The following is a 26,714-nucleotide window of genomic DNA, read 5'->3' on the forward strand; positions in this document are numbered from 1 at the left end:
ATAAAATGACACAAATTATATCATTTAAAATGATAAATATTTTTCCCTTCATTTATTGATTGGACTGTTATGAAATGTATTTGACTAAAATGTAGTTTTGCAATAATGTGCTATGATCCAAATAGCTTTTATATTCCCAATAGAGTGAATAAGACTTTCGTGAATCAAAGTGACAAGAAATAACCTGCAAGTGTGGCTCAGTTGGTTTGGTGCTGAGTCTAAGGGTTTTGGGTTGTGAATCTAAAGGCTTAAGTTCGACTCCTGGTAAACACACTTTGTGAGTAGCGGAGAAACTCTTGCCCTCTCAATCCACGAAAGGGGATTAGTCCCATCTTATATGGGGTGGGGATACCCTTGAATTTATTACAAAAAAAGTGACAAGAAATAAGAGGGTCTCGATTGGTTCAGCTAGTAAAATATTTTGCAAATGAATACAAGAATTAAAGTTTGAATCAAAGTGAATGCATTGTAAGTATTCTTAGATAACATGGGATCATTTACTAGTTGAAATTACAAAATAAAATAAAATAAAATCAACAATTTATTTATTTATTTAGTTTGACAATACTTGGGGAAAACGACAACATTCTCCTTGCTCATATGTATTTTGTGTGTTATCAATCAAATTATGGTTGCATGTTAGAAAAAAGGAAAAATATTGAGTAAAGATGTGCAAGGACCACATGCAGCCACAAATTATATATGGTTGCATGTATTTCTTTTTATAAACATTAATTAGGTAAAATTTTATAATATATATATATATATATATATATATATATATATATATTTATCTAAAATAAAACATAAGAGAAGACCATATGCATTGAATGTTATTATAGACTCTAGACCCCATGCATTGAATGTCATTCTAGAATTATTCTTTCAAGAAAAAAAGAACACCCATTCAGCTCACGTGTTTCACCAAATTTAAATTCCACATTACAAATTTACAATCGCCTTTTTCATGTTTTGAATTCCTTTATTTGCTTTTTTTTATTTGAGATTTGTATTTGTCATTTAACATAACACAACAATTTTTTCTACGCACATAATATTTTGTGGGGGCCACACTTTTTGAAGAAAAAAGAAAAAAAAAACTACGGCACGCAAAACGAATCTCTATAACATTACATAATCACTTTTCCTACAACATAACTCTTATAAAACCTTTTTTATTTTAACAAGAAAGTTGAATGGGAGAATAAATCGCTTTATTTCAAGGTCCACAATTATAACTCTTAACAAGAATTAATAAAATTTTTATAAATAACTTAAATAATAAAAGGGAAATATTACTCTCCTTTTACATAAGATTACTTCTCTCCTACTCTCTCACTTCGATTTTCGCACCTCATCTTTTTCTTTTTCTTTCTTTTTTCTTGTAATAGTGGGACCCACTCATTTTATCTCTACAACATAAGATACCTATCTTATGTTGAAGGAGAATAATAAAACCCATAATAAAATGCCGCTAGTAGAAATTAAACCTAAAACCAAGGGTTTACCAAGCGGGTACGAGTGCCAATACTCCAAATATTTGTTGAAATTTTGTAAGTAAAATATTTTTGGTCCTCAACAAATATCACAGAGTCTAATTTAATTTTTTAGAAAAAAAAGTTGATTTGTAATTCTTCTAAGATTTAAAATAGATCCATGTTAGTTCTTTTGAAGGATTAACGTGAATCTTCTTTGAAGTTCAAAGGGACCACGATTTCGACTAATTAGGTCTATTTTGAATTTCAGATGGATCACAAGTTGACTTTTTTTTTTCTTCTAAAAGAATAAAATGAGCCCTGTGATTTTTGTTAAAGACCCAAAAGTTACTTTACTCAAAAAACTTCTCAAATTTATATATAATTTGACGGGCTTATTTAAAAGAATAAATTTAATATGAATAAAATATCTTTTGGATCCTCAACAAAAATTATGGGACCCATTTTAATCATTTAGAAAAAGAAAGTCAACTTGTGGTCTTCGGAAATTCAAAATAAATCCAGTTAGTCGAAATTGCGGTATCTTTAAAATTCAAAGAAGACTTACGTTAGTCCCTCAAAAGGATTAATATCGGTCTATTTTGAAATTTTAAAAGGACCATAAGTCAATTTTTTTTTAAGGAACTAAATTGGGCTCCGTGATTTTTTGTTAAGTACTCGAAAGATACTTTACTCATTTAATATTAATAACCTCAAATTCATTAAGTTTATATGAAATAATTCGAGTCTACTTTACTTTTAATTATCAAATCTTTTATCTCTGTCAATTATTAAAAAATTAAATAGAATAATATTATTTAATTTATTTAAAATAAAAAATATAATATAAGCTGACTTATGAATTTATAGAAAATTTGTTCAAAAATAAATCTATGGCCTATGTTTTAATTAGCTTTTTTTAGACCTAAAATAGTTTTATTATGCTAAAATACTAGGCAAGACCTAATCTAATAAAGGCTAGGCAATAGATTCCTTACAGACAGATCTATATACGTTGTATGATACATATCCCATTCGATTCAAATTAGAATGAAAAAGGTTAAACCCGACCTGATCGAAAACAAGTGCCTGCCTACTTGGTTGATGAGAAAACAAAGAGAAATTTTTAGTAATCAAAATTCTTAGCCAGACACATTTATCAAATATTTTATTTATGTTTTTAAAAATTTATTTTAAAAAGAAAATGTAAAGGAAAGGCACATATTGAACACAAAAATTAAAGAACGAAAATTTTCAAGTTTTCATTTTCTCGTACTTTCTAGGCAACCATATTTTTCATTTCTCATATTGTTCAATAATATCGTATTTATTATGAAATTATTGCTGATCAATTATTATTAATTACTGATTGTCGTTGGTCAATTATTACATTGAATTAAAATAATTGCTGATTACGGGTAATTAGCACTAATTGCTGATTGAATTAAATTAATCGTTGATTGTCTTCTTCATGCTCTGTTACTATATGTATTAGTAGCCACCCCTTGCCCGATCCTTCCTTACAGAGGATGAAGAGGACAATTAACGATTAATTTAATTCAATCAGCAATCAGTGCTAATTACCCGTAATCAGCAATTATTTTAATTCAATGTAATAATTGACCAACAACAATCAGTAATTAATAATAATTGATCAGCAATAATTTCATAATAAATACGATATTATTGACATTTTGAATCAATGTAATAATTAATCAGTGACAATTAGTAATTAATAATAATTAATTAGCAATAATTTCATAATAAATATGACATTATGGACATTACTGATATTATTCGACATTCTGAATTCAGACTGGTCTTTTTCTCACAGTAACTTTGAATCCACATATCCCGACGAACAGGAATTGATATCACCGAACTCAGACTTGGCCCAATACGGACTCAAGCTTGTGCACGCAATCATGCTAGCACTAGCCGTTCTCGGCTCAAGGAAAAGATTAGCAAATTCAAAGTTTGCAGCAGCATTTTTGCAATATCCACCGCTGTTACTAGTATTTATAAGGCTTATGTCTTCGAGGATCTCAACAATGGAAAAGATTATCCCTGCATCATTGGATATTTTCCTCCAATATTTAAAAAAGGTGGATCCTTTTCTTGAACAATATTTAAAAAAGAATTGGATCCTTTTCTAAAATATTGATATAAAATATTAAAGAGGTGCATCCTTTTCTAAAATATTTAAAAGGTGGATCCTTTTTTAATGCAAATTAAGACTAGAAAAAGGGAGGAAACTTAGCTTTTGTTCTTTGCTTGATTTGCTTTCTTTTTTGTTAGACCCGATCTCGGCCACGGTAAGGGTCTCAGGGTCTCGGTTTCCATCTCGGTCTCCATTTTGATCTCGGTCATGATCTCGACAATGGTGGTGGTGGTCACAATTTCGATCTCAGCACCAGTCTCAATTTATATCTTGACTTCTGCTTGCTAAAGCAACCCCGATCTTGAAAGGTTGATACATTTCATATTTAAATTTTGCACCCATCGTATTAGGATTTGGATGTGGCGGCGCCTGCTGTGCTTTCACCACTATTGGGGTGGGAATATAATTTTTTCGTTCCCCACAGACGGCGCCAATGTTCTGTCTGAAAGACAGAGATGTCCAACCGGTGGTTGGTATATTTTATGTAGGATCTAGGTGCCCTCTCTCAAGTATCTACGAATGAGATACCCTTGAGGGTAGGCTGATCACTGTGCACAATAATAATCGATATGATCAAGGCGTGGGGTGTGTGCACAGTGACAAGCTAAGAGGGAGGGTTTAGAGAGTGTTCGTACCTTATTGGTTTAACCCTGTATTTATAGATGGGTTAAGATACCCTTGAGGGTAGGCTGATCACTGTGCACAATAATAATCGATATGATCAAGGCGTGGGGTGTGTGCACAGTGACAAGCTAAGAGAGAGAGTTTAGAGAGTGTCCGTACCTTATTGGTTTAACCCTGTATTTATAGATGGGTTACCTGAAGGAGTGTAATTCTGGGCCTCTTAGGAATATTGGGGGCCCAAGTCCAACTGCTTAGCTGTCTGGATAAGATTGTCATCAATAGGAGATTCCCTTCCTTTTGTGCTGTCCTTTATTGGTCCTTCTAGAATACGGGCCTTTGTCAGGTTCATAACACCAAAAATAAAATAAAATAATATGGCTATATTATGTGGGAAGATCTATTCCCTAAATTTAAACATTAATTTTAAAGCAATCAAGCATTTGGACAAAGGAAAGCATTATCTTCCCTTAATTAACGATAATATTCCGACGAAGGAAAAAATTATCTTCCCTTGATTCTTGTTTATATATCATTATTTGTAAAAATTATTGAGTCTACAATTTTTTTATGTTGCAATTAGTGCTGTATATTTTATTAAAGAAAATGGGGTCTGGCAATATTAACATAGATGGGAGGAGAATATAAAGATGAGTTTTTTTACCGTACTATCTTTACTTTTAATTCATTTGGGAGAATGTGAGGAGGATACATATAAAAAGCAAATACAAGCCTTACATACAAAATGTATATGTATAGGAGAAAAACTTATTTTCTATAATATAAAAAATAATGAACCTTTAAATTAATGGCCAACAAATGGGGTTTTTTGATCCTTTTATCCCTCATTAATTAATTAATAACTATTTTGTCTCTTACTCAGAATTATATCTACCAATCTGCCCCTCTTTAATCGATTAACTTGAATATTTAATCGATTAAATGATCAAAATAAGCCAAAATGGTTGACTCGAGATTTAATCAATTAAATCTCCTTCTTTAATCGATTAAATCTCCCTCTTTAATCGATTAACTTGAATATTTAATCGATTAAAACTTATATTTAATCGATTAAATATCCCAAATGAACGTGAAAGCATTGATTGAATGAAACAAACAAGGAAAACTTGCTACGTTCAAAGGGGATGATTAAGGTTTAGTTTACTATAATGATTAAGTTTTGGCTGCCCCAAGTGTTCGTTTGAAATCTGTCTGTCTGTGAAGAAATACGAAATGGAAGTATTTCACCCCGGCCTGAACTGAAGTTTGAATATGTTAATAAGGGCAGTGAGTACATGCATGGTGGTCATCCTCAACCAGTATATTGTGATTTAGGGACTTCAGAAGGTACTATTGAGATATATACTGATTGAAATGCTAACAGTAATGGAAGTATTAGATGTGCTCCAAAAGAAATGAGGGGTTGTAGTGACTGTGTATTGGAGCTGAAGTCCATACTTCCAAATGGATGAATTTCTAAGTTAGAAGCCAAAACTCGTGACATGCTGAATTTTTTTTGCAAAATTGAGCACAAAACTCTTCAGAAAGAAGCAATATTAAGCGGCAAATCTATGATAAGAGCTGCTTTTAGATATGGCACGAATGAAAATAACATATATTGTCCAGTGTCAAGTGACTGGTCAGAAGAAGGGCTATTTCTCTTCCAACAACATTGGATTAAAGGTGAACTAATCATAGTTTGAGATGTTCTTAAACTAGGGACAAGTTTGAGTTGGGAGCCAAAGGTCACTTGGCGAGCATTATGTGAAAATTTGGATTCAAGGAACAACTCAAATGCGTTAATGAACCAAGATGGTTCTCACTACGCAGTGAACCAACGAGTTTTCCTTGTTTGTCTCATTCAATCAATGCTTTCACGCTCATTTGAAATATTTAATCAATTAAATATAAGTTTTACTCGATAAAATATCTCTCTTTAATCGATTAAGAGGGATATTTAATCGATTAAATTTCGAGTCAACCATTTTTGCCTGTTTTGACCATTTAATCGATTAAATATTCATATTCAAGTTAATCGATTAAAGAGGGGCAGATTGGTGGATATTTTTGGGTAAGTGACAAAATAATTATTAATTAATTAATGAAAGGCAAAAGGGACAAAGAACCCAACAAACTGTTATATTTTTTTTACCATTTTTGCATTATTTTATAGTGGGCTCCACTTTCTTTTTTCAGTCAATTTTTTCGATAATATAATAAATGCATCATTAAATGATAGAAAAAATATTTTATGTAAATATTAAATAATAAATAATAATTAAATAAAAAACATGTATTGAAAGTTATATGCGAAATTCCATATTAAATTTTGACTTTAAATTGATTTGCGATTTTATTATTATTTAAGTACAAGTAATTGCAGTAGTAAAAAAAGAAGAAGCTTTTTACATAGCTGTTATCATAATCAAGTTTTATTAATAATTTTAAAATATATATTTAGGATTTAACTTTTATATAAATTCTTTCTTATATTTTCATTTCTACTTTTAAGAGACACTGTAAATGTAATGCACACCCCCCCCCCCCCCCCCAAAAAAAAAGAGAGACACTGTAATAATTTGTTTTCGTTTAAAAATGAAGGAAAAGTTTGTACCAAAAAAAAAAAAAAATGAAGGAAAAGAACTCACGGATAAATATCCTACAAAAAGTGTGTCAAACAATCATTAGGTTTAAACATTTCTCTTGTTTTTCAAATATTAGGTTCTCTAATAAAAATAAAGAAAATTATGCACCCAAAAAATATTTAAATGGATCTACACGCCTTATAATGCCACAAGCACATATAAATTGGATCTAGAAGGCTTCTAAGCCACATGCACGTAACCAATGATCACAACTACACGATTTCGTCCATATATTGGTTAAATTATTAATTTAAAATTACTTTAATTAACTATGTATCATTTCAAGGCAATACATTACTCCAAGATTATATATATATATATATATATATATATATATATATATATATATATATATATATATATATATAAAAGAGAAGTGTTTTAGACAAACATCTCTTCATTGTTCGGATTTTATTAGTAGAATAAATATTGGCCTCTCTAAAATTCTCCGATAAATTATATCGGGTAGTTTTCATTGAATCTAAAAAATAAAAAATAATTTTGATACGGGATTACTTTGGCCGTCCATGTATATTTTAAAGTCACTTATATCAGTTGTTAAATATTTTTTACTTATTGATAATATTTTACAATTTTGTAAATGTTTATAATAACATTATGGGTTCATTGTTTCTAAAGTTATTTTAAATAATTTTGTCTAATATTCACCGAAATGACGTCATTTTGGGGTGAAAATCATGATGTGTATGTAACTTTAATTTATTTAGGGATATAATAGTATTTATCATTCTAATTTTTTGATTTTTCAATCTCAAAATAGCATCATTTCAGTGAACATTAGACAAAATTATTTAAAATAATATTAATTTTTTTTTCCTAACATTAATTAATAACCGACAAATATTTAATAATTTACTTTGATACATATTCTTCTTCTTTTTTTGGTAAATAAATTTTTTTTGACCATTTCTCGATTTGTGCATGTCATCTTTGCGCAAAGGTCATGCTAATCTTCTCTGTATCGTTCCAATTTTATCGGATGTCCCCGAAGGGACATTTTGATACATATTCTTTAAGATACTATAACAAATCTTTTCTATACACTAAGAATTTTATACTATCATTTTTTCAAGTGTTGTTTCGTTATTTAATAACTTTAATTTTGTTAATATGTAGATAGATATAAAACTAAGACTTTGATACTTCTATAATGAATGTAGATAAGTTATTTATATTCATTCTCAAAACGATATCATTTTGGATTAAAAAAATTATAAAATTATAATGAAAAAACTATTATAATCCTGAAATAAATTATAATTATAAAAATACCTTGATTTTCGCTTTTAAACTACGTTATTTTGGGCTCAATGTAAATAAATTATCCACATTGATTGTAGAAAAAACCCTAAAACTAATTAAATAACACGATAAAAAATCACTTTATAATAGTGCGTAACTTTTTTATGCTAAATATATATCAAAATTAAATTAAAATAATTAATAGAAAATAACAATATAACTCATTTTATATTGATAAAATCCTTTGCTCCTACACATTGAAAAAATGGGACATATTTAATAATTCCAAACAAACAACTACGATTGAGAAAGAACTGATCGTCCACATCTCGAGACAAACCAAAACATTTGACCCATTATTCAAAGTGACCCGTCAAGTTATCACATTTGGCACCAAAAAAAGGTTGAGCTATCAAGTTATCAAAAAATTTGATACCAGACGCAATTATATGAAATTTTTTTTGTGAATAAATATAAAAATATATCACATGCTCATATAAAATGCTGACAATTAGAGGAAGCAAAATGGATTCGGCTCGGAGGGCCGGCTCATCCAGCTCGCTAACAATTTTTTTTTATCTATTCTTATTTTTATTGTCTAACTATAGAAAACATAGATAGATAGTAATCTAGACGCAACTATAAGAATATTTTTTGTGTGGATAAATATAAAAATATATTACATGCTGATATAAAATCCTGATAATTAGAGGTGGCAAAATTGGCTCGGCTCGGAGGGCCAGCCCACCCAGCTAGCCAACAGGTTTTATTTTATCTATTCTTATGTTTATTGTCTAACTCTAAAAAACATAGGTAGATAGTAATCTACACGCAACTATAAGAAATTTTTTGTGTGGATAAATATAAAAACCTATTATATACTGGTATAAAATGCTAACAGATATATGTGGCAAAATAGGCTCGGCCCAACGGCCGGCCCTCCCAGCCCTCCAAATAGGCGAGTTAACCTATCTTTGTATGGCTAAGATCATTGGATTTACTACAGTATATATTTCAGAAACAAGCATGTAAATAATTTTTTTTTCTCGCACAGTCATTTTGAAAAATATCGTGAGATAACTGATTTATACATGCCAATGATATTGCTCTCCCTTTGATAGTCATCCATGTAAACTCAATATGTAGTTAATATGCATTTATGTGTACTGTGTGGATTTACAAATATCACATTGTTGATTGCAGTTTGTAGTTATACGGCTTGACTGCACATTTATGCATGGTATATACATGCTTATTTATTTGACACTTTTATTTATAAATTGTTTATCATTTATTTTATCTAGGAGGAAGGATGAAAAGTGCATCGCATAATGGATTTTATCACTTTTGCAAGTGCAAATTGGACCATCTTCATTATTACCTTGATGTCAAGCATAACTTTTAAATTTTCCTTTTTCATGTATTGCGTGATTATCTGAATTTGATTGGCAATTGTCAGTAGTTTTGATTTGGAACAGGTTGTTATGAATTAACCCCTTCAACCTTGACTTTGTGTTCACACGTAAGCCAACTTGAAATGTTTCTTGAAAAATAGTTTATCGTTGCCTCTTTATGCTCACACTTAAGCAGAATGAGTTTTATCCCTTTTGCAAGTGTAGGTGGAGGTTAGTAATCAGCACTTAAATTTGTGTAAATAAATGTTTAACAGTGTCTCATTATTTTTGGTACGTTACATGATACAATTACATGTTTTGTCCTACACAATTTTATTTAATATTTTTATTTAAAATTTGCATTAACTTATTACGTGAATGTTGTAGCATTTTCAAGTTAAAAAATGGCACAAAATAGCAAGACAATTTTTATTTTTTTTTCAGACATTTCTCAAGTAATAGATTTGCTTTTTTATTTTTTGTTCCTTCATGTTTATACCTCCACCATTGTATCATTCAGAGCTTGATAGCAAGATGAAGATGCTGATTTACCGGTGCGATGATTAACCAACGATGGCGACAACAATTTCGTTCTTTTTTCTCAAGGCATCGCACGGGTAATTTACTAGTTGAAAAAAAGTGAAATATTTAATAATTCCAACCCAACAACTACGGTTGAGAAAGAACTAATCGTCCACATCTCGAGACAAACCAAAACATTGGACCCATTATTCAAAGTGACATTTTTTAAATAGTTAAGAAAAATTATAAAAAATAAAAAATAAAAATTGTCTAGTTAATGAATATAATAAATATATCAATTAAAGAGTATTCAGTACTTTATTAAATATCTTAATTATTTAAAAAAGATAATTTTTATTATTTAATATATTAACACACTATTTATAGGGATGATTCTTTTGATTCCAGAGTAACACTTTTAAGTCTTACTCCTCATCTTAGCCGTTGATGGATGATAAGTGTCCAAGACACTATGTTTTTATGGTTAAAAAGAGTTCAAATAATTACTAAAATAGTTAAAAAATATAGTGTTAAAACAATAAACTAGTAAAACAGAATGAATTGCCAACAAATAGATAAGATTCTAAATATTTGTTGTTGTTTCAGGTTGTTTAGACTAGAATAACAAAGTACCAATATGATAAGGACGAGGCAACAGTGAATCCGCGGAGCATAAAAAAATCAAAAAATAAATAAATAATAAATGAAAAAAATGTAACGCTCGCTCCACTGCTCGATGAAACGAGCAAGTGAGCAAGCAAAATATTGAAGCTCGCCATACTCCTTGCTCAAGCGAGTGAGTAGGCGACAAGCAAAAAAATTGCTCGCTGAGCAGCTCGCTTCAGCGAGCGGGTCCAAAAATCAGAAGTCCAAAATTTCACCTTTAAATACAACGTGAAGGAAGTCGTGAAAATCATTCTGGAACGCGAAGGAAAAGTCAGAGACCGAGAAGAAGCGAACGAATGAGCGGAAGGGAACACTGGATCGTTGTAGAGGAGAACGAAGGAGCGGAAGGGAACACTGGATCGTTGTAGAGGAGAACGAAGGAAGCACTTCTGCATCATTGATCATCACTTTTAGAAAGGTTTTATCATGAACTCAATTTCTTTTACTGTTTATTTTAATTCTGCCTTTATTGTGCATAGCTAAATTATTGTTAGTTGTTAGGAAGATACAGAACCAATGGGTTCTTAGTTGATGTTTGTTTATTTCTTATGAATTATATTCTTGCTTTTGAATTATGCAATCAATCTGATATTTATGATTAGTTTTATTTATGACTTGATTACTCGTAGATAAACATATGAGTCATATATGACAATAGGGATGTTGGTATATGATTCTGATTGGTTGATTGCTGGAATTTGCATGATCTAGGGATAGACTTGTGAATTTTATAACTGTGAGTTCTTGCGTTAATGCTTATTTTATGAAAAAGTACTAAGGTATTAGGCTTTGGATTAGAATAAATGATTAGATTACCAAGGGATTGTGATTTAGTCAATAATAGAAAGAGCTACTAATAATTCGATATTGAATGTAATCCTAAGAATAGGCAAACTCATTAAGAAACCATTGGGAAAATTGAATCCTAGCTACGCCTTTTTATTGAAAACTCAATTCAATTTTTAGCTTTAATTAATTCTGAATTTAATTTCTAAAATATAAAAAAAAACCAAAAATAGTTTACAAATTCTGTTTTTAAATTAATCACAATATTCTCAAGAAAACCTTTAATGATCGATCCAACTTTAGTTAAATAAATAAATTATTGCTTGGTCATCAGTCCTCGTGGGATCGACAACTTTCTTATCACTTTATTACTTGTACGACCGGTGCACTTGCCGAGTTCGTCAACAAGTTTTTGGTATAAGACTAGGCAATATATTAATGGACGGAAATCAACGGTTGTTATTTGTAATGTAATTAATAATTAATTAATTAATATGACTTCCAAAACTATAACCGTTGAATGGACGGAAATCAAGGGCTGAGATAAGGAGTAAGACTTATAAGTTTTACTCTGGAGTCAAATGATCTCTCTCCTATATATATATATATATATATATATTATCCAAGTCAATTTAATCCAATTTGGGAACTTGTGGTTAAGTAAAATAAATTTCTTATCATTTGAATGGATGATTATTAATGTATACCACATTTTTTTGGGGTCAAAATACCACATATTTTTTTATTTTGCTGGAAGACTAAAAGCTCAGAAAACAAAACAAACAACTATAAAGAAAGGTGCTGCAGCTCTAAAGCAGCACTCTCAGCTAGAAAATTAGACCCAAAAGCATTCTAAGAATAAATAATATTAAAGGGGGACAATGAAAGACAAACAATTATGAGAAGCAGCACCAAAGCCAATTTTTGCTAGTAAATCAGCACAATGGTTGTTCTCACGAGGCAGATAAACCAATTGGAGCGAATACAACCTCTAAATTAAATTTTTAATGCGACACACCAAAGAAGATAAGCCACCAGCCTCTGTTTCACCATAAATACATAATAAAGTTTATTTGGAATCACAAGCAGTAACCAGATTATAGCATTTAAGCTTCCAAGCTAGATAGAACCCCATAATTCTGCTTCTAAAACTAAGTTGTATCCAATATTGTAAGCAAATCTAGATAACCAATTATTATTGGAGTAACAAATAAAACCACCACAAGAACTTTTAGAACTAGAAACACAAGTTGCTCCATCTACAAATAAGAAGGCAGACTTTTGTTGAGAAAAAAGACATGTTACCTTGTTCAGAGCAGGGTCAAGTAAAATCAGCATTATACAGATAACTACTGGTAGTTTTCATGCTTTGTAAGAAGTGAAGAATTTTGACTAAATGGTCAATGGGTTTGGAGAACATGTTATCATGAAAAGAAGAGTTTCTCCACTGCCAAATAAATGAATAGGTAACATAAAAACACATCCTTCCAATTAGCCCACCTGCTAATATAAAAAGACAGAGAAATATCATGTCTAAACCAGTTTTCCCTTGTAAGAGTGAAAAAATTTAGAGGCATAACCCCAGTAAACCAGTTCAGCCAAATGGATTTAGCATAACCACAATCACGAAGGACATGAATAATGGTCTCAGCATGGTTGAGGCAAGAAGGATAGAATTGATGACCACTACTCCAATGACAGGTTTTATCCTGAACAGGGAATTTATTAAGAGTAGCCATCCATTTAAAAATCGTAATTCTATAAGGCTCCTTCCACTTCCAAAGAGTGCTACAAAATCTATCACCACCTGAAGAAAACCCCATCGTATTGCAATAGGAATTTCTGAAAAGAGACCGACTCGAGCTAGGATTTCTCCACTTCAAACAAGCAGGACTATCAAAAAAGAAAGGAAGAATAATAAATCTCAATCTCTAAATAGTTTATTGGTAAAAAAAATGGGAAATATACTGCCAATTCCAATCACCAGTCACATAATTCCGTAAATCACAGACTTTAATATTTAGATCAGAAATAGGCGCATTTTATTATAGCAAACTCAAACAGATTATTTTGAAAACCACCCCAAGCATCTTTCCAGAAGAAAATAAAGCTACCATTGCCTATATCCCATTGAAGACGATGATACATTATATGCTAGGCCTTATGTAGATTCTTCCACAAGATTGAATCGTTGTTTTTCACTAAAATTTCACGAGTAGGATCATAATTCCTTCTATATTTTTCATAGTGGACTTGGGCCCAAAGGCTTTGCTGATTTTTGATAAAATTCCAATCAATTTTTTGCATAAAGGACTAATTTTTCCCTCTCAAATTAATTATTCCCAAACCACCATAATTCTTGGGAGGCAAAGTCTGTCCCAAGAAACATAATGAGTTTTACCGGCAATGTTTGTATCTACCTAAATGAAATTACACTGGAGTTTCTCAATATCCTGGAAGACATAGGTTGGGAGGACATTATTATGCATGTGAAAGCTATGAATGGTAGAAATAACACTCTTAGCCATAGTAATTATACCAGAGAGTGAGAGACGATTAGATTTCCAGCCTTGAAGTCTTTGTTGAACTCTATTAATAACTTCAACATAATGGTCTTTTTCATTCTGCCATGTTTCATAAGGGAGTCTGAAAAGCAACCAATGTTGTTAACTTTCTTGATTAATCCACTAACAATAGAAATCTCATAAGCTAGATCAGCAGAGACATTCTTAGAGATTTATCAATACTCACACATTGACAAGACATTTTGAAGAAGGTATCGAGGCAATGAATAATGGAATTCAGTTGACTCATAGATGCTTTCGCAAACAAGATAATGTCATCAGTAAGCATGAGATGAGAAATCAAGGGGTCTTTCCTGCCAACTATGATCAAGCACCAACTCTTTTTTTGCACTTCATGCATGATTAAATGAGATAATATTTCCATGCCGAGAACCAACAGATAAGGAGATATGGGATCCCCCCGTCTTATGTCTCTTTGGGGTTTGAGACCTGTTGTTTTAGTAACATTGCAAAGGACCTCCGTAAAAAGGCTATTAACACGTCCCGCTATGGCTTTAACCAAGCTACTAGGGAAGCAAGCTTCTTCAAGGACCTGCTTGATAAAACTCCACTTAAACTTATCATATCCTTTTTCTAAGTCAATTTAAATGGAAAAGAATCCTTTTTACCCATCATTTTGTATATTGAAGGATTAATTCTTGGGCGATGTGTTGTCTTGAATCTGCTGTTTGGGAACAAACCTAACTTGATTAGGGGAGATGAGATCGCCAAGTAAAGGCTTGATCTTTTTAGGCATGAAATGTTTCATAAGTTGTGGCATCTCAATCTTGGTAATAAGGGCAATGAGGGTTTGGTTGATTTCTTCTATACAGTCAGGATGATTCAAGTAAAACTCCATATTATTCCAAATCTGATTTTTGACCAGCTCCCAATTTCGGTGGTAAAACAAAGTAAGGAAACCATCCGAACCAGGGGCTTTGAGAGATGCCATTTGAAATAAGGCAACTTTAACATCAACATCAAAAATGTTAATGTTCACCTTTTTTTTTTACCTTCATTGAGCTCAGGCCAAGAAGTAGTCGACTGATGCCAAAAGGAATCAAGACTGCCATCTTTAAAGAGATTAAGAAAAAAAAAACTCCGAGTTAAAAAGATGAACTCTTCATCCCCCTTCACCCAGTGCCAAACATCATTTTGAAGCTTCACTATCTTATTTTTGCTCCTTCTAATAAGAGTTTTGGTGTGATAAAATCTGGTATTATAGTCTCCATCTCTGATCCACTACTCTCTAGATTTCTGGTGCCATGTTTGTTCCTCTTAGTCAAGAATTTTCTCAAGCTTTTTGTTCAATCTATGTTCCATCTTCTCCAGGTAACTACTGATATTCTTTTTGGAGCATCTCTGAAATCCTTCCAGCTAAGCAATAATTTTATTTTTTCAATGGAAACTAAAACCAAAGACATCCTTATTCCACTTTTTAATGAGAGGATTAAGATTGTTTAGATTTTTTTGCAATCTTTGAGGAACTATTCCATTTAGACTTAAGGAAAGGCATAAATCTAGCATCGTTTTACCAAGTAGCCAAAAGTCTAAGGGGACGCTCCCTCCATTGGTGGTCATCCTTATCAAGCTTGGTAAGGATAGGGCAAAGATCCAAGAAGATTCTTAGGAGCATGATGACATCAACTTCTTCACAGTAAATTCTCCAAGTCTCATTAGCAACAGCACATTCAAGGCGTTTGTAAACATAGTCCAAATGTAGAAATTTGGGACTTTTCCCATTAAACAAAATACCATTACCACCAAGATCTAGCACCATACAAAAGTTAAGCACATTAGCAAACTGGTTGTAATGATTTAGATCAACGTGACTGCTATCTTTTTTTTCAACAACTGAAATGATCTCATTAAAATCACCAGATATCAGCCAGACATCATTCATAGTTCTCCCAAGATCTAAAAAGTCCTCACAAAGAATTTTACGCTTGTCTTCATGAGGTCTAACATAGAAGCTGTCTAACAAAAGGGGAGCGTTTGTCACATGGGTCAAGCCAACAATAAATAAACTGTTCACCCATTTTCAAAAAAGTAATCTAGACAATGTTTGGATCCCAGATAACCGAGTTACCATAAGAAAAACCATAAGCATCAATAAAAATGGGGCATTTGGTAGATGAATTTTTTTTTTTATCAGGATGTTTGGTAGGAAAGTAAAAAAAAGTTGTTTGATAGGCCGATATATTACTGGAAAAATTGGGTTAAATTTTTCGAGTCTATGTTTGGTTCAAGGTAAAATGTTGATGGAAAAATGGGATGAAATTATCAAACTAACCCTTGACTAAATATAAATAAGACTATCTCTCTCCAGCTTTCTTTTGACATATTTTTGAGAAAGGATATTTGTGTACATTGTTTTTTTTTTCTACTTTTTGGTTTGATTGGGTAATAAAAATACCACCTCGGGTGATATTATGAAATCTCAATTTTTTTTAATTTTACATACAAATTGAGATTGCTATGCAAATTTGAGATGAGTAAATTTTTTAAAATCTCCTATCAAATATGGTCAATTCAAAAATTCATCTCAACTTTCTTAAGGGTAAAAAAAAAAAACTCTCCAATCAAACACTTGGAATTAAAAAAACCTAAGCTACTAATAATATTATTAGCTTTCCTACCACTATCCCTTGTCTCCAAGATAGCAACCATAACAACTTTGTACTTCATACGAAATCCGAAAAAAGTACTTTTAAATTGCTCTTTCTCGCACTAGATGCAAAGTCTGGTCCATCATCGCCAAATTCAGCCATCGATTTTTGCTCAAAATCTCTCTCCATAAACCCTAGTAGAAAGGAATTTTTCGTACGCATGGATACAAGTGCCTAAGCATGGTTTTATTCAAGTGGTATGTGAATTTCAACTTCAACATTAATGTGACTCCTACGTAATACTTTTTTTCATAGTTCATATGATAAATTAAAGAACTTTTCTTAAAGTAAATAAATAAAAGTTTATTAATTTGCAATATAATTTTAAATATATTAAATTTGAATTTAATAAAATTTAAAAATATTAATTCTTAAATATTTATTTTTAAATATACTCTAATATTTAACATATTCATTTACTTATTATTTAAACGCTGTTACCGAGGACATATAGTAACTTTATGGTATTGACTATTGAGTATTGACTGAAAGTTAAAAGAAAACTTTATGATGCACGCGGTGAGACGTTTACGGATCGATTCATGTCCTACAAAAAGATTGACACAGACTTGTCTTAATTCCAGCTGTTCTTGTAGCGTTATGAATAAATGATACACCTACCTCGTAAATTTTGTAGGTGTGTTTGGTAAGAGTTTTATTTTGAGATTAACGGAAAAGTGTAGGTAGATATATAATAATATTATGTTTGGTATAAGCTTATAAAAATTTTATCCATAAAATAAGTTATTTAGGATTTGTCATTTGTGTGCATTTTGTGCTAAAAATTACCGTTTCAAAGTACCACTTTCAATGTGATATTTTGGAATTATCAGCTAAGTGAAGAATATTTTAGATGAGGGGGTTGTTCTGATTCAAAAATTATAAGGGTTATTTCGTAATTTTAACTTATTTTTTCGTAAATATTTTACCTTTAACCAAACATAGATTCAGGAAATTTCACCCAATTTTCTCATTAATATTTCGGCCTACCAAACAATTTTTTTTTAACTTTCCTACCAAACTCATTTTCCCACCATATTCGTAGTAATTGTATTTTTCTGATAATTTTTTTTTTATTCTCTACCAAATATTCCCTTAAATAATAAAATTTATATAAACATTTAATATTAAAATCGATAAAATAGAAACACAAATTAAAATAAAATAAATATAACGAACAAATAAAAAAGGCTTAATATTACTTTAGGTAATAAAATTATCTTTTTTATATATTTTTTTTCTTATTTTAATATGGGATCACTTTTTCTGCGGTAAGCCCAATGCGACGTTGTTTTAGGGCGAAAATCATGATGTTTTTATAATTTTAATTTATTTCAAGGTTATAATAGTCTTTATATTTATAATTTTTTAAGATTTCAATATCAAAACGACGTCGTTTTGAAAATAAATGCAGATAACTTATATGCATTAACTGCAGAAACATATTTTTTTCTTTTAATATAATTTCACATAACTTCCGCATATTTTAAATATGTATAATAGATAATTTTATCTTTTATAACAAGCTTATTTTCAATGCTCATGAAATACATGCTCCTTTATTAAAATAAAAAAAATAAAAATAGGAATGAAAATAAAAAAATAAATAAAAATAATGTAAAAATATAATTTTTTTTACCATATTTAATAAAGGAAAAAATATTTGTCTTTTAAATGACACAACTTAATCATTTCACTCTCACGAAAAGATAAGACTCATTTCTTTATATTTTTTTTTTGTTCATTCTCTCTTTGTTCTTTTATCTATTTTTTTCTTTCATTTAAAATAATATAACTTTACATCATTCAGAAGGAAAGATACTTTTTTTTCTTTAATAAATGTTGCACCTAGTACTCAGTGGTCCACCGCGTCACTGAAAATAATTCCCTCCGTGCAAAGCATCAAACCGAATAAAAAAACAAGAACGAGGTTTATATAAACCACTAGTTGTTTGCTATTGTAAATTTGTAACACATGTGATATGTTTATTTGCGGGTTGCAGTGAGGAACTTGGTTGACCATAAAGAAGAACCACTTATTTTTTGTTGGTGAAAGAGGAAGAGAAGAACCAACTTGTGGTCCTCTATATATATCAGTTGAATGAACAGTGATGAGTGTGGAAAGGTCTAGAGAGATGGGTAAGGAAGTGGGAGCACCATTGCTAACAAAGAGTGAAGAGAATAATGGAGTTGGAATGGTATCATCATCAGATAGTAGTACATTTTGTCAAGAACTCAAGAGGGTAAGTTCCATGGCAGCTCCAATGGTAGCTGTCACGGTGTCTCAGTACCTTCTGCAAGTGGTGTCGCTTATGATGGTTGGACACCTTGGGATACTTGTCTCTTTCTCTGGGGTTGCCATTGCTACCTCTTTTGCTGAAGTTACCGGGTTCAGTGTCCTTGTAAACTCTTCTTTCTTCTTCTCTCTTTTTCATCCAATGCACACTAAATTTTTGCTCTATCCACTTTTCTTATTTTTTGAAATTTTTAGTAAGTGTCTATTAGCTTTTCTACTAACTAGGGTATGTGTGGATTCAAGTATATATATATATATTTTTGATAACAAGTATATTTTTTTTTTATATGTTGGAAAACTGTTTTCTTATTCTATTAACATACTGTGAGTGGGATCACATGTGAAAAGCATATATGACTTAATTGATTTACTTTGTTTTATAGCTAATTAATTAATAAGGTTGACTTAAGCAGATTTAAGTGGGGGAACAATGGATTTTTGTTGTTAATTAGTTAATTGATTCTTGTATGGAACATAGCATCCTTTTGGTTCACTTTATGTTGATAACCCTCCTTTTCTGTCTCATAGACATGATATGCAAAAATAGTTCCTCTTGTTGATATATAAAATCATTAAAGCAGTCTTACATATTAGTTTAAGTTTTTGGATTCAATTAGTTCTTTACATGGTATCAGAGTCTTGGTGTCACGGGTTTGATCCTCACATCTCCCTATTTAATTAATAATAATTAAATTCTGTGGAGTTTCTCAGCACAGTAGATGGATCTGTGCATTGTTGGATCTGTGCATTATTCACCCTTCAAGTCCAATGAGCTTTTGTACGAGGGGGCGTGTTAGAGATATATAAAACTATTAATGTAGCCTTACCTATTAGCTTAAGTTTTTTGATTGAATTGATTCTTCACGTTTCCTTTACTATGTTCTTGTTGAATGGGGTTGCAGTTGGGAATGGCTGGTGCATTGGAAACTTTATGCGGACAAACATATGGTGCAGAGGAATTTGGAAAGCTTGGAAACTACACTTGCTGTGCAATTGTGACTCTGATTTTGGTTTGTCTACCGATATCTCTAGCGTGGACATTCACTGATAAAATACTCTTGCTATTTAGTCAAGACCCTCAAATTTCTCATGTAGCTCGTGAGTACTGCATGTACCTCATTCCTGCACTATTTGGCTATGCTGTTCTTCAATCTCTGATTCGGTACTTCCAGACTCAGAGTATGATCTTTCCCATGGTTTTGAGCTCAATTGCCTCTCTGTGTTTGCATGTTCCTATTTGTTGGGGTCTGGTGTTTAAGTTGGGACTAGGACACGTTGGAGCAGCATTAGCTATTGGAATTTCATATTGGTTGAATGTCATTGGCCTTGGAATTTATATTAAGTATTCTCCAGCATGTCAAAAAACCAAGATTGTCTTTTCTAGTACTGCATTACTAAGCATTACAGAGTTCTTCCAATATGCTATCCCTTCTGGACTCATGTTTTGGTAAATATATAACTTCTTAACTTTGCATCCTCTTGGAACACAACAATGGTGCTTCAATTTTTCATTTTCTTCTCCTGATTATTATATTTTCATATATGTCTAGTTTTGAATGGTGGTCCTTTGAGCTACTTACATTACTTGCGGGGCTTTTACCAAATCCTCAACTCGAAACCTCAGTTCTTTCAGTCTGGTGCGTGTAATCAAATTCTCATTCATTTTTTGAAATAACTCTCATGATGGGGTTTTCTAACTTGTCCTCACTCTTGCAGCCTTAACACAACCACATTGCACTACTTCATTCCTTACGCTGTTGGAGCTTCTGCAAGGTTTGGTCTAATAATTACAATATATGCTTAATTACAAAGCACAAACCTCCTCATGATCTTTATTTTTGCAGTACTCGGGTTTCAAATGAATTAGGAGCAGGGAATCCAAAGAAAGCACAAGGTGTTGTTCGTGTGGTTGTTAGTATTGTCATTGCGGAGGCAATTATTGTCAGCACTTTTTTCGTTTGTTGCCGACATATATTAGGATATGCTTATAGCAATGATATGGAAGTTGTGGATTACGTTGCAGACATGGTTCCCCTTCTTTGTGTGTCTGTTAGTGCCGATAGTCTAATTGGAGTACTCTCCGGTGAGTTTCTATTTGCTGAAACAACATTGTTCTGTGCAAATAAAACTTGATTTGATTTGTATCTGTAGCCATATAAACCTTCTTGCTTATTATCTACAGGAATTGCCAGAGGTGGAGGATTTCAACAAATAGGGGCTTATGTCAACCTTGGAGCCTATTATCTTGTGGGAATTCCAATAGCTTTGTTATTGGGTTTTCATCTAAAACTAAGAGCCAAGGGGCTTTGGATGGGAACTCTATCAGGGTCTGTTCTACAATTAATTATACTTGCCATTGTAACAGCATTAACAGATTGGCAGAAAGAGGTTCGTTTTAGTTTTCTTATATATAAATTTTCCATTGCTCATAATTTTCCTTTCCAACTACATTTTCTTTTAGACTCCTTTGCATGTGGAATGTACTGGATGATGATAAAGAGGCATAGCTAGCTAGCACTAAAAAACTGTACTTTGTCTTGTGATTATTGCAGGCAACAAAAGCAAGGGAAAGAGTAGTTGAGAAGTCAGTAAAAACTCATAATGCATTGGTATGAAGTTTAAAGGAACTGAAGAATAAACGAGTGGAAGACATATTAAAGTACAGACAATATGCTGTCTTTTGTTTTCTAGCTTTTTTTGGTTTTTGTCTGACAATAAGATTCTTTCGTGTTAAAATTTCACCTGATGTCATGTGATATTTTTGTATGTATCTCTCTTTTTACGTGCATTAAATAGATGAGGTCTAATCTTCATTAATGAAGAAAGAAATAGACACAAAAATTTCACGTGATCAGATCGTGTGAAATTTTAACACGAGAGGATATATTCTCGGAAAATTGAGAGATAGAGGATAGTGTGTTAGGTTTCTTTATGGGTGTGTTTTGCTTTTTTATCTTTTGCTGCCTTTTCTTTGTGGGTGTTGAAGTGTTTGTTTTGTGTGGTGTGTGAAGAGATTAACATAGACAACTTTGTTTGTATATATATCATGTGATTTTTGTACTGGATTTGTGCTTATGAGGTATGATAAATCAGATCCCACAAATTAGTATAATTGTAAGGGTTTTATACTGTACATGATAACTTGAGAATATCTTCCCCTCACATTAAATCCCAAAATCCCCACCAGAAATAGAGATGAGGGTAATTGTTGTGTGCGACTTTATCTTTGCATGTTTATAAAAAGATAATTTTCTGGATTAGAATATGGGAAAAATGTTTGTTTTTTTAAACGACACAATTTATATTCTTTCACTCTCACAAATAAGTGGGATTCATATCTTTATATATTTTTGTTCACTTTTTTTTTCTTTATCTATCTCTTTCTCTCACTTAAAATGACATAATTTTATATCTTTTAAAATGATATACACTTTTTCCTTAGAATATATAACCTAAAAGAGCAGCTGTTCCAGGCAGGTTTACCCTCTACTCATAACATATTAAAAGTAAAACTTGATTATGTTTATATCATTTCGTTTAAGTTAACAATTGATATCTTAATAAGTGTATAAATAGTTGATATAATCATTAGCAACTTAAAAAAGCAATTTTTTTAATCCATGCCAGAAATCCTTAAAAAGATTGGGTGGGTTTCCCTTATCCTAATTGGATATCAGTGCCAAATCCCAATTAAACTTTATGTTTCCAAAAAAGAAGAAGAAGCAATTTTAAGCATAAAACCAAATCTCATAAGGGCATATGAATATCATAGGCCAAGAGGGTCATCAGCTAATGGAAGAGATGAAAAGGTTTTTTTTTTTTTTTTTTTTTCACTTACTAATAAGAGATTACTTTGTACATTAAATATTTATTACATTAGTTTTTTTGTTTTTGACTAATCAAGTTTGACATAGTTAAAATGAAAAATATGTTGTAAAATTGGTTGGGAACATGAGACATGAGAATGAAATTGTAGATATAAAGATAATATAGAAATGAGAAAATATAGGAAGAGAAATTGTATCTGACTTTTATCAATTTCACAATATATTAAATGAGAAAATATAGGAAGTGTTTTTCTTTTTGACGCTCTCAAAACGTTGTCGTTTTGGGTTGAAAAACTAAAAAAATATAATGAAAAATATTATTATAATTCTGAAATAAATTAAAATATAAAAATACCTTAATTTTTGTTTCAAAACGACGTCATTTTGGGCTCAATGTAGATAAGTTATCTACATTGACTGTAAAAAAAATGAACCCATTAAAAATGAGTAGTATTTTTATGTATTTTAATATTTTCATCGGACAAAATATTATATTTGTTTTAGTATTTTCATTGTATCAAAATATTATATTTTTATATATTTTAGTATTTTCATGAAATAATTATTATTTGTAAATATGAAATTTTGGCATTTTAGTTAAAATATATGTTGTGATTTGGTTATTTTACACATTGAATGAAATCTTTATAATTATTTCAAAAGTAAAGAAATAGATTCTTCTCAGAATAAAAATAAAAAGCGTTATCATGTATAACTTTTTCCCAAAAACTCTTCAAAGACATAAACAGTGCTAAAGAATAGGTTCGTTGTCATGCGCACCCTTAGGTATTGGGCCCTCAATTATTATCCATTAAGAATAGGAAAATATTATTCACCTAATTTTCTTTATTTCATTAATTTTTATTTTATTTTTCACCTATTATTTTATAGGAAAAATATTTAAAGAATATAGTTTTATATCGTCTTTTGGCGTATATTTATTGGCCTTTTGCCCCCACAATATTTTTTTTTCTCCTCCTAGTTTTGTGGAAGAGAAAAAATATAAAAGTCTAATAAATAAATAATAGGAAAAAATGTTTATCTTTTTAAATGACACAACTTATATTCTTTCACTCTCACAAAGAGATGAGACCCGCACCTTTATATTTTTTGTCCACTCTCTCATCCTTTATCTATCTTTTTCTCACTTAAAATGACATAACTTTACGTCCTTTAAAATGATACACACTTTTTTTCTATATAACAAAACACAATCATATAATTTAAAATGACATAAAATACAAATTTTAAATAACAAACATTTTTATCTTATTTTATTAATAATGTCATGTGAATCACACATATTTCTAATTCTAAGAAAGGAGTGTGTACAACAATAATACCTGATATTTACTTCCAATGACGGTGATGATAGATAGGTGGAGGAAAATATTTTTAGTGGTCCCTCATGCGCTCCCTGCATTGAAAAATTGACATTATATCAAAATTTCACTTTACTCTTTTCTATTTCTGATTAATTATCACACTTTTATTGATTTAGACCACTTAAAGTTTAATGTTAGTGAAGCACGAAAACTCTTCTCGGGGTGGAGGCAATGTGGCCAGAATTCGACAATTTGTATTGGTAGAGTGGTTGGTTACTGTCAACAGTTGTTTGATGACATACATGACAGTAGAAGGACAATTATTTAAGATGTTTTACATGGCAAAAATATTCCCATGCCACGTGAATGGAGCACATCTCCCCTTCTCTATTGGAAATTTAGGAGTTAGGAAAAATAATCTCGAGCATCAATCTTTACATTTTATGTAAAGATTTCCGGAAAAAATAAAAATAAAAATAAAAATAAAAAAATAAAAATTGTGAACCAAATAAATACTTTATTATATCAAACTAAAACAAGTATTTAGTGTTAAATACCGGCATCTTGATCTTCATTCTTCATGATATAAATACAAGCCACGATTTGTTATGGAGCTAAAGAGAAGAAACATAATATAATATAATGATTGGAGTGAGAATTTAGATTTAATTCTCATCAATTAAATTTTTTAGGAGTAAAAGACTTTGACTATGACTAAGTTCTGACTTTGGATTAGTCTCGTAATCCGCTCAAAGAATTAAAACTTATGAGAACACTCAGAGAGCCGACAAAAAAGAAGAAGGAAGCAGACGAAGAAATACAAATATTTATGGGCTATTTTACAAATTTCATTTTTATTCCAAAAGAAGACAATAATTGGGAATTTAGAAATCTTGATTCAATTCTATTGATATCAGGCTTAAGCTATTACGTAAATTCCAGCCCAGCATTTCTTTTGGAAATCAAGTCAATAAAAGGAAACGGATACGTGCGTAAACGTGGACCATTCTTAGTTGTTACATTTTTTATGCAGATAATTTTTGGGGACACAACTTTTTTAATCTCCGTTGCTTGTACCCATCGGTGGCCATTACCTTAACCTTTTTGTATGTGTCCCTGTCCTTGAGCTTTAGTTTCGTATGGACCCAGGCAAAAGACAAACAGAAGCTTTGGCTGGCCCTAATCATTCCAACTAACTCATGATACGCAGCTTTAAGAACCAGACTTGCTTGTGTAAGGATTATAGGAATATGATGAGAACCTGAGGTGTTTCACCATTGATGTGCCTTAATGGTATTTCATTTTTACTTGCTTGATATGTGATCGAAACTTTTTTGGGGGAGGTATTCAGTTTTTATCCTCCCCCCACGGGATTGCTTTAATATTTTATTTTATTTTTAATGAGTTTTAAGATGCTTTTATTGGAAAATTTATTACTTTTTATTTATTTATTTATTTATTAAGATCCGCGAATCTCTTAATTGTGTCACACTATGTAGCACCGATACTGACATGTGACACGACACGACAGGACACGACACGACAACACGTTAATTCTAAAAAATGTTAAATTTCGACACGTTAGGACACGTTTTGATATTAAAGAATATTTTTAATTTATATAGTGTATATTATATTTAATATTCAATAATTTAACAAAAAAATAAAAATAAACTTATAATATTCATCAATTTTGCAAATAAACATAAGATATTACAAATATTTATATTAAACTCAATAAAATGATAATCCTAATCCAACGAATCTAATAGTTGGAACTAAAAACTAAACGCAATGCAACCTTTGAACTTTTTTTTGAATTTCTATACGCGTGTTCGAGTGTCGGGGAGTGTCGGAGAGTGTCGGGAAGTGTCAGACACGACACATCAGGATTTTTAAAGTGTCGGGAAGTGTCAGACACGACACATCAGAATTTTTAAAGTGTCGGTACTTCATAGGTGTCACATGACATAATCTCAACCATCCAAAACCTTAGACCATTCCTATAAATATCGTGCTCCTCTCATTCTTCCACTCACTCATTTCCTATAAAATTTTCCCCTCATCCTCCTACTCCTATGTTGCTATGTTCACTTTGTTTTATGTTAGTTGCTATGATGACATTGTTATGCTTCATTACTACTAACACCAAAGTAGCAATAACATACGATGTTCATACTGATACAGCGACATGTAACCACTTGCTCACAGTAATCACATATACGTTGTTCATCCATTTCATTCCTGATTTGTGTTGACCTTGGACAACCCTTAGGATGCAGTGAAGCTGGATTGAAACACAAAATCAAATCGGATCCATAGATTTATAGAAGTTGACTTATCAGAACCTGCATGCGGCAATGACATGACAACATAGATAATAGAATGCAATTAACCTTCCAATTAAAAATAGGGTTTGAACGAAACAACATGACCACCTATCTGTGTCAAATAATTGAAAGCCTCTTCAACCTCAAACCTATGTGAATTATGGCCACTG

General features: G+C 31.2%; 1 protein-coding gene and 1 non-coding gene across 3 annotated transcripts; one reads left to right on the forward strand and one right to left on the reverse strand.

Moving 5' to 3' along the window:
* Window positions 1-7,811: 7,811 nt before the first annotated feature.
* Window positions 7,812-7,918, reverse strand: LOC133284423 (U6 spliceosomal RNA). The gene has a single exon (XR_009747897.1). It is a non-coding gene; the product is annotated as a U6 spliceosomal RNA (small nuclear RNA).
* A 10,930-nt stretch (window positions 7,919-18,848) lies between these two features.
* LOC133284378 (protein DETOXIFICATION 8-like) lies at window positions 18,849-22,156 on the forward strand. 2 transcript variants are annotated; one of them, XM_061481378.1, is made up of 7 exons: window positions 18,849-19,168; window positions 19,965-20,509; window positions 20,613-20,699; window positions 20,779-20,835; window positions 20,907-21,145; window positions 21,245-21,450; window positions 21,615-22,156. In XM_061481378.1, the coding sequence occupies exons 1-7, from the start codon at window positions 18,878-18,880 to the stop codon at window positions 21,675-21,677; spliced, it is 1,488 nt and encodes a 495-aa protein (XP_061337362.1). In that variant the 5' UTR covers window positions 18,849-18,877; the 3' UTR covers window positions 21,678-22,156. The 2 variants fall into 2 exon arrangements, with proteins under 2 accessions (XP_061337362.1, XP_061337363.1); XM_061481379.1 differs by having other exon boundaries at window positions 18,850-19,168; window positions 19,965-20,224.
* The last annotated feature ends 4,558 nt before the right edge of the window (window positions 22,157-26,714 follow it).

The sequence above is a fragment of the Gastrolobium bilobum genome, unplaced genomic scaffold, assembly GCF_033153095.1.
Source record: "Gastrolobium bilobum isolate Gb01-03AN ecotype WA unplaced genomic scaffold, APGP_CSIRO_Gbil_v1 utg19213, whole genome shotgun sequence".
Classification (NCBI taxonomy): domain Eukaryota; kingdom Viridiplantae; phylum Streptophyta; class Magnoliopsida; order Fabales; family Fabaceae; genus Gastrolobium; species Gastrolobium bilobum.